Source organism: Condylostylus longicornis, unplaced genomic scaffold (assembly GCF_029603195.1).
Source record: "Condylostylus longicornis isolate FDR11 unplaced genomic scaffold, ASM2960319v2 ptg000080l, whole genome shotgun sequence".
Classification (NCBI taxonomy): domain Eukaryota; kingdom Metazoa; phylum Arthropoda; class Insecta; order Diptera; family Dolichopodidae; genus Condylostylus; species Condylostylus longicornis.
In genome coordinates this window covers 2,693,808-2,708,329 of record NW_026578048.1, presented here as the reverse complement: position 1 = coordinate 2,708,329, position 14,522 = coordinate 2,693,808, and the positions used below count along the sequence as shown (strand labels likewise).

The following is a 14,522-nucleotide window of genomic DNA, read 5'->3' as shown; positions in this document are numbered from 1 at the left end:
TCAAATAAATGTATCTATATATATGTATAAACGTGTGTAATTTATACATGCATATTATATTATTCTCTTATGTACTTTTATAGTAGTTGCTATAACCTAGTATCATTATTATTTTCTTGTTACCTTGTTATTTCTTTTCTTTCATCGTCTTTTTTTCTTTTTGCCTTTTGGTTTTTATTTTATTTAAGTCAAATATATAAGGGTTCAATCAACTTTCTTTTGCACAATAAGAAAAAAAAAATAAATTATTTTCTTAAAAATTTTTGCTGAAAAAACCTTTGATACAAAAAAAAAAGCAGTTTAGTTTCAAAAGCATTGTGTCATTCCAAATGATATGTAGTGGCGGTAATGTTGACATTAAGCATTTGTTTATTTGCCTTTTTAAAGATACATACAATATACATACAAAACTATATGTATAAAAAAGAGTGGTTGCAAATAAATTATTGAGGAAAAATATTTTGTTTTTGTGCATATTTAAAAAATTAATAGCTTCATTTTTATTATTTTAAATATTATTCGAAAAATAATTTCCAAATTATAACAGATTTATAATTTCATTATTTTTATATAGAGAATGATGATTAAAAATTAATAATATCAAATATAGAAACACGTATGTATATAAGTATGTAAATAATTATTTTGGACAAAAATTATAAAAGAGAATTCGAATCACGTTTTTATGGTTTTACTGTCAATTGTTTACAAACATACTATTGTGAATTCGTGGTAATTTTAAGAATAAGTAAGTAAATAATAGTAAAACAAATGTTATATACTTACTTATTGTATTTTTAAAATGAATAAATTTTCATTTTTTCGATAACAATTGAATATTTTGAGAAATATTGATTCAACAATAAAATATTTTTGTGTAAAATTTTTTAGATTTGTTATTTTATATAATTTTTAATTTAAAACATTTGATATTATTTTTAAATTAAAAAGATTTTATTAATGTTTTATAATTATTTAGGAATATTTTGAAGTTACTTACATTATGTTTGATTACTTTAAATAATTTTATTAGTGTAAATGAAATTTTTAAATGATTTTACTCTCAACAAATTACAAATGAGATAAAAATTTTAGTTACTATCGTTACTTTAGTGAATAATCAAAAATAATATTTAACGAATTATTTCAAACATGACCGAAGTTTTAATTCAGACAATTTTTTTTTATCATTCATGTTCATATATTATTCATGTATGTATGTACTTATGTATATTTTGAAATTTTTATTTTCTCGCATATAATACGCTTGAATATTTTCAAATTTACAAATTTTCAAAAACTCCTACGGTTTTAAAAAACGAAAATTAGATAAGAATAATATGTAGTATGTTCAAATTATAGTAGGTATGCATAATTTATTTTTGAGATCAGTTCATAAAGTCATAGTTTGAGTAATAATCCTGAAACACACTTTCCAACTGAAGAAATAATTATTTTCTGAGTGATTATGATATTTAAAATGAAGAAGTTTAACATTAGTTTACTCAATTTTTTTTATTCAAATTAAATAATAAGCATTATTTCTGAAATAAAAATTAATTTTTCTATTTCTTTCACCTTTTATAAGTAGAAAAAACTTAGATTTGCGCTGTTTTTTTACCTAAAATTTACAATAAGTACTTACCTTTTATAATTTGGAGTTATAACATTAACTGGACCTTTAGTTGAATTAATTTTTTAAGTTTATATTCATTTTTCAATTTTATATTACTTTAACTCTATTTACTTACGAGTATGTAGTGGTTTCTGTTAGAAGTTTTGAAATTTTTCCCGGAAATATTTTTAAAACGTTAAACTTCATTAATTCAAAATTGCTTATTCAGAGTTAGGCAGCCTTGCCACTATTTGTTATTGTGTATATAAATTCATACATACATACATATTCATATATGTAAAAATTTTCAGTTCATCGAGGGCTCATAAATAATTAATCAAGTCCATTCCGTTATAGTGATTTTTTTTATATCACTTTTATTTTTTATATAAAAGTGGTATTAAGATTCTAATATATCTGTCAAGGATTGAGTAAGAATATAATATAAATTTATTTATATTTACATACATATGCGATTTGAAAAAATTCAAGTTCAAAGGGAGAACTTTTGTTCATTTATTGGCTATTTTATATACATATATGTTCTTAAATAGTGTTAACGAATTAAGATTTTTTTTATTTGTTTGATGTATTATAATAAATATTTAATATAAATGTAAAATATTATTTTTACAAATGTTTTTGTTGTGGGATAACTATCGTCATCAAGTTGATATTATTTTCTTATATGAAAATTTAATATTTTCTTTCATTGATTTTTATCTTTATCCTTTATCTTATTTATTTTTTCAATTTCCATTTGTTTTGTCATTTTTAAAATAGATCTATACAATAGAATATGTTGAGTAACAGTGATTATATTCCTGACTTTAATTAAGTTCTCGCAAATGTTTTTAATTAAAATGAATTTTTTAATTTTTATAATTCAATTAATTTAAATGTTTATTTTAAATGTTTTGAAAAGGTACTTTTAATTTCATATTTATATTGTATAGAATAAATTATTTTAATTTCAAAATAAGAATGGATCAATTTTATTATGAAAATAATAAGTAATTCAATATACGATAAAATGACGAAATGCTAGATTAAAATAGCATTAGTAAAATATGATGCACTTATCAATATGGATATTCTGTATTGAACAGTCCACAATGACCATTATAGTAGAAAGTTTTAGTCAATTAAAAATGTTTGATCAGTGGTTAATAGTTCTAATTTAATTAATAAAGAATTAAGAGCTTTGATTATAATAATACCAGTCATGTATGATAACAAGTATGTATATTCCGCAAGCATTTGAGAAGAAGTTAGAATTTTTCCAAAATTAGAAAAAATACAATCTAATATTATGTGATAAAAATGTTTTCTGATAAATTATTTGCGAATAACCTTTTATAAAATTTTCATATTTTAACAATTCACTTTTTATTTATATTTAATTATGTTACTTATATTAAAATTAAAAATGTTTAAGACAAGTGATTCTCAACAATTTTTTTGCTGGCGTGATCCCTTCTCCAACTTGCGATTTATATAAAAATAAATACACCAAAAACGTGCCGGTAGATCAGCTTAAACGCACCCGTGATCAGTTAAAACCCACACTTCTATATTAGCACTATAGCTATAATTTTGTGTGGTGTATAGGTGATGGCACGGCTATAATCTATTTGTGTTTACAAATACAAACTGTCTTGAAAATATCATTTTTTTCTATTAAAATTGGCGTGTTTGTTCTTTACCTTTTTTCATTTTTTAAATTTTTAAAGTATACTCGTATAAGTACTAAGTTAGTGAAAATAATTGTGACTTTCAAAAAAAATTTCTCGGCCCTCATTTAACATTTTCTTTTGTGACACTCTTAAATGCGCTGTAATCCACTTTAGAAAACACTGTTAGACACAAGCACGAAAAGTTTATATTATTTATGTACGTGCAATAATATATCAATATAAAATCATATTATTATAAATTAATTTGATAATTAATGTAATATACAATCAGAGAAGTTGTATAATTTCATAATCTTTTACGTGTAAATTGTGTTAAAAGTTTATAAATTTCTCACTTAAACTCAAGAGAATCAAAAATATTTCATGGTTGAAAAACTTTTGTAACATGAACATTGTATCATATGAGAGAAATTAATTTATTTTCAAAATTTTATGTGTAAAGAAATATTAATGATTCTACAATATTATATAATTAAATTTCTATAGCAATTTGAGATTAATTTTTATTACAATTTTTAGTAAAGTGCTACAAATCTATTTTAAAGAACAAATAAATTAATCAAAATAAAATTTAGTGAATTGTTGAGTGATTCTAATATTTTTCTAAGCAATGTAATATCAAATTTCTTTGCTTTCATCCCGAATACCAGTGAAAAAATCATATTGAATTACAATTGGTGAAATATGTATGTAAAAAATGTTGTTTAATTAAATTATCATGAAACTTTAAGAAATAATCAAAAATGGCATATGATAATATTTGAAAAAATAAGTAATTTTTCATTACTGCTTGCTTGGACATTTAATCAGTTTAGAAATTATTACATTTCTTTAGAATATATTATTCTTATTTAAAAATATTTTTATACTTGACATACTAAATAAACGGAAATAAATTATAAGTAGTTGAAAATATTAAAATAAAATTCATAAAGCTCATGATAAGATTAGTTTGCACTTATCGTAGTAATTTAAATTTCTTAAGCTCTGATAAACACAATAAATACTCGTATGTTTGTATGGGCTACCAATTACGATTTTTTTGTATAAATAAAAAATGAAAGGATTACAAAAAAAAAAAAACAAATCAATGTGTTTTTCTTTAATTATATTTTTTATACTTATATCGAAATTTTATTTCTCAGTTGAATGTGTCTTGATAGTCGGCCGAGCCAACACATTTGAGAATAATGAAAATTCTCAAATGTGTTTCAAAGAAGAAAACAGATAGCTGAACTTTTAGCGTCGTTGATTTCTTTCTGTATTTTTATTTTCTTATTCTCTTATATCCTCTGATATCTAATAACTTGTGATAAGATTATATTGAAATTTATTGATAAGCTTGCGTTAGTGAAAAAAATTTGTTCTAAATATGTATGTATTTATTCACATAAAATTACTTTGGATTCGGTTTAAAAAAATGTTTGCTTTCCGAAAAAAAAAATATTTACTACGTATTTTTAGTATACTCATATTTTAAATTCATTATATAACTGTTACGGTAACGTTCTGCGATATATTTGATAATATGTATATACGTATGTATGTATATCATTGAAACAAACTCATTTTGATTTCATGTCTTTGAATATTTTAAAACAATTATTACTAAAGTAGCTCTGAATTACATACTTATTTTTTGAGTCAATGGCATCATATAAGAATATGAGTCAGAAAAATATCCAAAATTTCTTCAACTTTTCCAATTTTCTCATTCCAAACATTTTTATTCTCTCACAATGAGTAATATCATCATAATTCAACAAAAATATTTCTATTACTCCTCACACTCAAATATTTTTTGGTGTCATTGCATTGAAATTTAATTTAAGATTAGGTTATATGTAATTTTGAGTAATATAAAATTATTTATCGTACAAAATAAATGTGAAGATGGAGTCAAAAATTAACATTAACAATTAAATAAAATTTGATGATTTACCTATTTGTAATAACTAAAATTTTAATTTTTAAAATATTTATTGTTTTCGATTCGCAATTGCAAATTGTTTCATCTGTATAATTATAATTTAAAATTGAGGTTTTATGATATTCAAGATCTAGATATATTGTCAATTGTCATATAAGTATGAAAGTTACGCATTTTAAAAATTTGTTACACGTTAAATGTGTATGGGTGTAAGTCAAAATTTTACGCTCGTATAAAATTTTAATTTTAAATTTTATGTATTGAATTCATGGATTTTATTTAAGTCGATTTTGTGATTTGAAATGATACTAAGGAATTACAATAACAAAGTAGTAAACACGCATTACTTATAAATAAATTTATATACCTTCATAATAAAATTTATAATTGGGCAGTTATCTTATCGCGGCTTATCTCTTTTATTACAGATGCTTTAATAAGTATATAAAATTATTTTTAAATTTTTTTTTATCTTTTAAAAACTTTTTATTAAAACTGATAAACTTTTTTTATTTCTATCAATTTAAAGAATAAAACTTTTATTTGAGCAAGAAATGAGTCATCTTTGATTTGCTTATTACAAAATAAATTTAATACAAACACATTTATAAGTATGTACATATTTACATATCTTAGTCATAATATTCTTGATTTTATCGTGAATATTTTAATTTGATCCATCATTATATTTGATATATTATGATGTTCATAGGAATTTCAATAATAAAAAAAAATTTTTTTTAGTTTATTTTCGTTATAAAGTCTGTAAATAGTTACAATCTTCCTAGTTGTTTAAAAAATTTCTAATAATAGCATTCTGTCATGATGTTTGTAAAACAAAAAAAAAAACTGGTTATTATGCTAATTTGAATAAGAAATCAATAAGTATATTTGCTCAATTGCTGTAAAATTGTATATAGCATGTCAAAACTTAGAAAACAAACTTAGATGTAATATCATAATTACAATCTAACTTTTTCTATATTTCGTTGAAAATCCACAAAAACGGAAATTCGAGTATTGAATATTTATTGAAAAATATTTCATTCATAATATCTATTGAGTTGTAAAACAATTACATACATATTTGTTTTTTAGAATAATCAATGTTTAATAACTGTGTTTATACAAAAACTTTTGGCTGACACGACTCATTTCCTTTGCCAAAAAAGCTCAACCGGTGATGCAAAAGACGTAAAAGATCTATGTGAACGCAATTAATGATTTTAAATGAGTGAATGTTCAATGATATAAATTTATTATAAATATTTTGCGCCTTCAAATTTAGTTATTGTTTAAAAATCATTCACAATAGTTAGGCTTTCGTTCTAATTGTGATTCTAGTTAAAATATATTTGTTAAAATTTAAGAACCGAGTGTGGTTTGTAATATCTTGCCTCTATAAGTTTTTATTTTTTCTATTATAATATTAGTATATTCAAAAAATTCGTTGTAAAATTTTTCATGAAATTTAGTTTTTATTAAGCTTTATTTCTATACTAAAAATTTTATAGTGATTAAACCAATATTAATATTTGCACAAAAAATAAAAAAAAAATATTAAAGTGGTTATCACATAATTTTGTTTTGTAAAAATATCAAATGTGTTTAGATAAAGTTCAAATATAAAAAAGCTAAATATTTACTTTAGATCAATGTATTTTTAAACTAATCAAAAATTTAAGCAAACACTTTTTAATCAAACACATTATTTATTTGAGCTTTACAAAACATGTACCGTATAATATCAAAACATAATAAGAACGCTATATTTTTTTGAATATTACGCCTAATACAAACGTAATACTAACATACACATTCCTGATGAAAATCACATTATCGGTTTATTCTCTTGTTATTCATTCGTATTTACCTTAAATTCCATAAAAGGATATCCACTCTATTTTATTGAAAACAAAGTATTCTTTTGAAGTTACTTAATTTTTATTCCGAAATCTATTAAAATTACAAAAATTGTTATTCATTAATATTCTAAAGATTTTCATTAAATTTTTTTTTTCTTATTTCCATTTTTAGTTTCTGCAATCGTTGAATATGATTATAACGCCAAAGAACCAGACGAAATTGATTTAATTAAAGGTGCCATCATACATAACATTAAAAAACAACCAGGTGGATGGTGGTTAGGAACTTTAGCATCAAATGGTAAAACTGGAATGTTTCCTGATAATTTTGTACGTGTTTTAGATAATAATGAAGAAAAAAGTCCGGTAGTATTAAGGTGAGTTTATTATATTGTCATTATACTAAATATACATACTCGTATGTATGAATAAAAAAAAATGTGTTATTTTTAATGACACTTTTAATTTTATTTTTAGGCCAAAATCTGAAAGTATTCATCGAAAATGTAAAGTTGTTTATAGTTATACACAAAATAATGAAGATGAACTAACATTAGCTGTTGGAGATATAATTGATGTTTTAGGAGTGGTGAGTTTTATGAAATTAATTTAATAAAAAATTATTTATGTACACATAAGCTATAGTGTTAGAACTTTAAATAATTAGTTATGTATTGTAAAATTTGATTGTAAATTGAGTAATATCCTACTAATTTTTATTTCATGAAAATTTTGTAATAGAATTAAGTATTATTTTTATGGAAGTATACTTATTATTTTATAGGAGAATAATTATTAAAAACTGAATTAATTATAAGCACTTAGCTTTGTAATATGTAAATAGATACTATTTTTTTGTTTTAAATAAGTAAAGCCTTCACAATTTGAAATTACACGCAAGCTCACTTGTTATTTTACAGTTGTACGTTAGAAAATTAATAATTAATTAAGTATTTAATTAAGCTTTACTTATTTATACGTAGTTTCTTAAGTATGTTAAAATCTATGGCATCTTTAAATATGTATTTTTCAAAGACAGGGCTATAATCATGTCAATTATGTCAAAATCTGTGGTATATTAAAAAATTGAAAATAAAATTTTGAAACATATTTCAATCTGAAATAAATTCAATTCACATATCTGTGGAGCTACGTGTTTTATGTAAGAAATTTTTCATTAGATGTTTAAGTCAATATTAATTATAATATACACATGTTGGAATAGGTTCATTCTCAACTAAAATATAATATTATATTGTTCAATTATTTAACAAGCTACAAAACCAATTGTCTCGATTATTACAAAATTTTAGGAGCCAATGCTATTAATTTGAATTAAAAATTAATTTTGAAATTAATTACTAGGCTTGCGTTTTAAGCAGTAATCAGATAATCTTAGTTTAACAACTTTTTAAGGTTTTGTATTTTAAAACACTTTTAACTGCTTTTTATTTTAATTCGATAAATATAAATCATAATATTTTTTCATATGTATCTTTGCTTATTTTATAAAATATTTTCAATTTAGATTGATTTACTAATATATTTAATTTTTTTATTTTGCAATAAATTATTTACTGATTGTTAAATGTTTTTTAACTTTAATTTATTTAAAATTGTTCCGAACACAGAAAATAAATTTTAAAATTTTCCTGAAAGATGGAAGCAGATTAGTTTTAGATTCTATTTCTATTGTAAGTTTAGTTAATATTAATCCTATGGAACATTTTATATATTGAATAAAAAACAGTTTATACTTTTTTCTTTTAGTATTTTGATATTTTTTAAATGATTAAGTAATAGCATTAAATAATTGAATAACTTTTACTTGTTGTTGTAGGTGGAAGAAGGATGGTGGCGAGGTAAATTAAATGATAAAATTGGAGTTTTTCCATCAAATTTTGTAGTACCAGTTGAACCTTCACCGATTTTAGCTAATCGCAAATCCAATAATTTAGCAACAGTACCAGCACCAGCAATAACGACTACAACGAATTCAATTAAAACTGAAAATCGTTCGAGTTTGCATAGTTCCAATGAAAATTTAATTATAGGAAGTGGTATTAGTGCGGGAATTAACAGCAAAATTAATAAATCAATAAAAGATAAAGAGAAAGATGTACCATTATTACCACCTAAACCAATGCGAGAGTTTTGTCGTGTTATGTTTCCTTATGAACCTCAAAACGATGATGAATTAGAATTACAAGTTGGTGATATTATACAAATTCAATCAAAGGAATTACCCGATAAAGGATGGTGGCGTGGTGAACTAAAAGGGAAAATTGGAGTATTTCCCGATAATTTTGTTACGTTATTACCCCCCGATGGTAAGTTTACACTTATAGGGCAATATTATTCATAATATAAATGTTATCTATATATTTCTTCTTCTCTTAAGCATATCAATATTTTGGAAGATATTCCTTTCCTTGCACCGGTGATTACATGTCACATTTAATTGATAGACTCTGTACGTTTTTACAATTTTAAGTTAAAATTCGAATCTTAGAGAAATATAAATTTTGAACTGTAGTTTTTGAAATAAAAATTTATACAAATTGCTAGAAATTATAAACATTTCATACAAATGTATTCGTTTAAAAATATTTAGATATTGATCCATAGTGTATTTTCAGAATATCTTTGCAAAGTAAATATTTTATGGAACTTAAAATTATTTAAATGCGAAGAAAAGGCAAAAAAGATCGTTATTTTAAAAAATTTACTGTATTTACTGTAAATTGTTACGCATTTACTATAATAGTGTCCATTAAATACAAATTAGATGAAAATTAAATAAACACTTTTGCTATTTTCTAATTCTTATAAAATATACAATTTTGTTTGCAGAATAATTAATATACTAATTATTTATTTGTTTAATAAATGTATTTGTACTTCATTAAGGTTTTTTAGTTAAATAATAATTTCATTTTTGTTTACATAAAATCAAATAAAATTTTAATAATAATATTCTTTACAATTAATTTTTATGATATCAATTAGTAAATGAAAAAAGGGTTTTATCATAACTATTACAGAATTAATTTCTTAAATTACAGAAATAGTTTTTTTTATATTTATTAAAATAAAGTTAAGGGAATTTGGTTAGGAAATTTTATAAAAAGAAATACTGAAGAAAATCGGTCTTTGCAATATTTGAATAAGAACATTAGTCTTCGCAATATTTAATTATCATTTTTAACTATATTTGTAAAAAGCAATTGCTGATTATTTCTTATATTATAAAAACCAAGCTATGTGCTTTTTTATTTGTTTTACAAAATTTTTAACAGTTGAGACAGAAATTCTGAAGAACTACTTATAAATATAACTTTAAATAAATGCGGTATGTTTCTTCTGTCAAATTTAATCATGTAGCAATTTTTATAATATAAATTTTTAGGACAATTTTAAGAAATTTGCAACTACTAATTAGAGGTGCTTATAGAAAAAGTGTTCATTAATTTTGACCACTCAAAATAGGTTTAAACAGAAGAGCTCACACTTCTTAAACGTTCTTTTTTCGTTGGAGTAGTCGATTCGAATCACGAAGTATAAACTACTAAGTAAAATATAAATTTTGTCTGATAAATATTGTAATTAACAAAATAATCAAATTTCTTTTAAATTATTTTATTAGTTTTAATATATTTTTAAAGTTTTTAAAACATTTGATTGTCTTATCAATTAAGACTTGTATAGTTTTCTTTAATTACAGCTAGGCTATGTGTTTTCGAATATCAGTATAATTTCTTATTCATTATTTACTCACCCAAAAAAATCAAATTTATATTTAGTTAATATATATTTATACGCGAATGTAAGACACATTTTATTTGGTAAAAAAGATAGTATATCAAATCAAAATTAGTTAGATAATTTACAACAAATTCATGTATTTTATTACGAAAATATTGTAAATAAAAATGAGATCATTCACTTTATTATCGTAAATCGTTATCAAAATTGCTATTAAAGAAGTTTTTTTATTATATCTTTTATTTTTAGGTAGTCAAAATTTTGGGTGTATCACTTTCTAATTACAAAATACTTTTTAATATTTTTTTTCATTATTTTATTTTAAATTGCTAACATATACAGGATGCTTTACAAATTTGCGATTCATTAGTAACAAATTGATTTTATTTTCTTTTTTGGCTAGGAATTGAAATGAGAATGAAAATTTATAAAAAAATAAAGGAACGCAAAATAATGAACTTTTATTCTAACAACTAATTTAATCAACTTTTCAACAATAATTTAATTTTAAATTTTGACATTAGTTAGTAGATGTAAGAGATTTATTAGTTTTTGAGAAATATATAGGTTTTATTATGAAAATAATCTTCCAAATATAATATGATAAGGAAATAAATTTAAAATATCAATAAATATATATTTTAATGTATAGAATTTGTCATGATTACGAACCTAATGTTCAAGAATACATACATTTTTTTACAATGTTTAATAATTCTTTTCCGAGTACACGTTTAGTAAGTATTTAAAATTAGGACAACATAGGACAAATTTTATATCAATCACTTTCGAATATGTTAAGACAAATTTTACCAATCTGCTAGCTAATTAAGAAAATGCAAATGTTTTAAAATATTTAAAATTCTTATAAAATTTAAAAAATGTTATACACCATGTATTCTTTTTTAATATATTTAAATTTTTCACTCAATTATATAACTTTATACCATCATGATATCGTAGTATATGGATATTGTACATATTTAGTAGATATTTAAATAGAAGAATCATACAAAGAAAATTTTTATAGTTAATTACATTATTTATATGAATTTCTACTAATTTTCAATCTAAAATTAAATATACTGTATTGGCATAAAATGGGAAGAAAAATTTGGTTTTCTAAAAAAAAAAGAAATTTGAAATTAATTTTATGCTCTAAATGTTTGGCAACATAAAAACATTCATTTCTCTTTATTTTTCTTTTTATTATATTTTATCGCACCATTATACAATAAAAATTAGCAACATATTGTTGTTCCTTATATTTTTCATTATTAAAAAATAGTAAATTTGTAAAGTATATTGTTTTGTGTTGCGTTTTATGTAGCATTGAGTAAAATGTAAAAAAATTATTTTGGTATTTCTTGTAACTTTAACAGTTTAAATAACTTTATTAGTCAGTAAACAGGTTGATATTGTACTTGTTGATTTCCACACGTATACATGATTATACTAAATTCGTAACATAATTTTAAAATGTGTATATTTGAACATATATATATACTTGCTTTTTATAATATATTCATTTTATTTACATATATTAAAAAATGTTGGAAAAAAAATTAATATTTTCAATATCATCATAAGAAAACTCATTAAAAAGCAAGAGAGAAATATGTATAACGAATATAATCAAAAAACCGATAGCTAGTGGGTTACATCATAAGCTTATGAGCATTATTTTAATTTTACATATGTGATTTGATTTGAATTTAAATGCTTAAACGCATAGATCAGCTTTTTGATCTAAGCTAGAAGCTTTTCAGCTTTATTTTATTTATTATTTTGTTTTTTTTTTTTTTATTTTCTTGAGTTAAACGCGGACGTTCAAGGTTTTTATTCAGTTTTTATTTACTTATTTCTATTTCATTTTATTTTATTTTTGTTGAGTTTATTAGTATTTGAGAAATTTATGGTAGCTTTTTTAAGTAAAAAGCAAAACGAAAAAACAAAATCAATTAAGAAGATAAATATAAGAAATATTGATTATTATAGCTTTTCAAGTGTATTTGTTAAAAAAAAATATTATAAAATTAATTTTCCGTTTGTAAATAATAAATAAAAATTAAAGACTTTAATAAATTTAAATTCAGAGTGCGCTCTTTAAACAAGAAAATTTTAAATATTTTTTACAATATTGTAATTAGCTTAATATAGCTTAAGAGTTTGAATTGAAATAAAAGCGCTAGGTTGTTCAATCAATTGTAAAGAAAAATTAATAAGAGTCCTTATGAAATTTGACAATAGTTTTTTATTTGCAGAGCAATGGACAATATCAATAGTTGGAGTTTAAACTTATGTTGTTGATTACTTTAAACTTGAACGGAGAATTATTATTTACATTTTTATTTAAATTTCATTTTATTTAGACACTTTCAACATAAACAATCCATTTGCTATACGTACTTTTTTAATCAAAATTTAATATTTTGATTTGCAAATTCCAATTTCAGATTCGCTTAATTTACCTTGTTTGCACCGGCCCTTTAACCGAAGGGTCTCGGGTTCAAACCCCGGTCAGGTCACTATAAAAATTATATTCAATATTATATAACTTAATATGCAATACTAATAAATATTATACAAGTAATTTTCAAATATTCATAATATTCGATACTAAAGACTAAGAAAAATAAAACAGTAAATATTAATAAACTGAAATATTTATTATAAATAAAAAAAAAAATCTACGGTAGGCTAGTCACCTACCTAGCTAACTCTCTATGACTGTGGAAACTAGGGCATGATAGATGTCATGCACTAGCCCTATACTCCTCCTAGGAGTGAAGAAGGAAAAAAAATAATTCAAACTAATTTCATAAGCTCATAATTGAACAATAAATTTTAAAATTTTAGAAATTGACTTTGAAAACATACAAATTTTTTTTTGGGAAACAATTTAAAAAAAAAAAATGTAATTAGTAAACGATTACAAATTAAACATGAAATTAAGATTTTAAATTTTTCTGAAAATTTTACTTAAAAAAAAGCCGCAACTTAACCAAACCGGAACGGAACTAGTTATAGTAAAATGTGAACTTTTACTTGAATTTAGTTTAATTACATTTTAATAATCTCTTTTTTTTTTGTACAAATTTAAAAATCCTATAGTAATGAAAAGTATACAAAAATGCGTTTTTACTTATTTTCTTTTCATTCCTTTTCTTACTTATTTTTTTTTTCATTTTTTCATTAGTATGATTATTGTTTTTTAAGTTAACCTTTATATTTTGTAAAGAAATAATGAAAATAAAATAAAAATGCAAAAACTGTTTGAAAACAATTTGAAAAAAAAATCTTTGACTAAAAAATAATTTTGTAGGAGGACAGTAGTTTAGTATTTAGTTATAAACTTTGAAGTCAAGATATATTTAATTTAATATATTTAATTTGAAAGCACAACAACGGAAAAAATAATACGAGAAACGTTAACAAGGTCGCAAAAGTAAAAGTAAAAAAAAAAAGAATTTCGCGCGTAAAAAAAAGAGGCATACAATATTTTGTTGTCTTATTAACTTAGATTTTATTTTCATCATATTTTGTGATTTTTGATAAAAATATATTTAATAAAATATTTAATTTAATTTAATTACATTCAATAACGAGAATTAATTAAAGAGTTACAAAACTTGTTAAAAAAGACATTA

General features: G+C 21.8%; 1 protein-coding gene across 4 annotated transcripts in view; it reads left to right on the top strand.

The window, feature by feature from the left end:
• The window catches only part of LOC129613038 (E3 ubiquitin-protein ligase SH3RF2), a 51,355-nt gene that overhangs the window by 26,492 nt on the left and 10,341 nt on the right, over window positions 1-14,522 (top strand). For 3 of the 4 annotated variants that reach the window (XM_055526931.1, XM_055526928.1, XM_055526929.1), the window contains exons 2-5: window positions 7,280-7,484; window positions 7,585-7,696; window positions 8,948-9,437; window positions 9,509-9,580. In XM_055526931.1, coding sequence (XP_055382906.1) covers window positions 7,280-7,484; window positions 7,585-7,696; window positions 8,948-9,437; window positions 9,509-9,580 — 879 coding nt within the window. The remainder of the gene's footprint in view (window positions 1-7,279; window positions 7,485-7,584; window positions 7,697-8,947; window positions 9,438-9,508; window positions 9,581-14,522) is intronic. The other variant, XM_055526930.1, reaches the window with a different exon arrangement.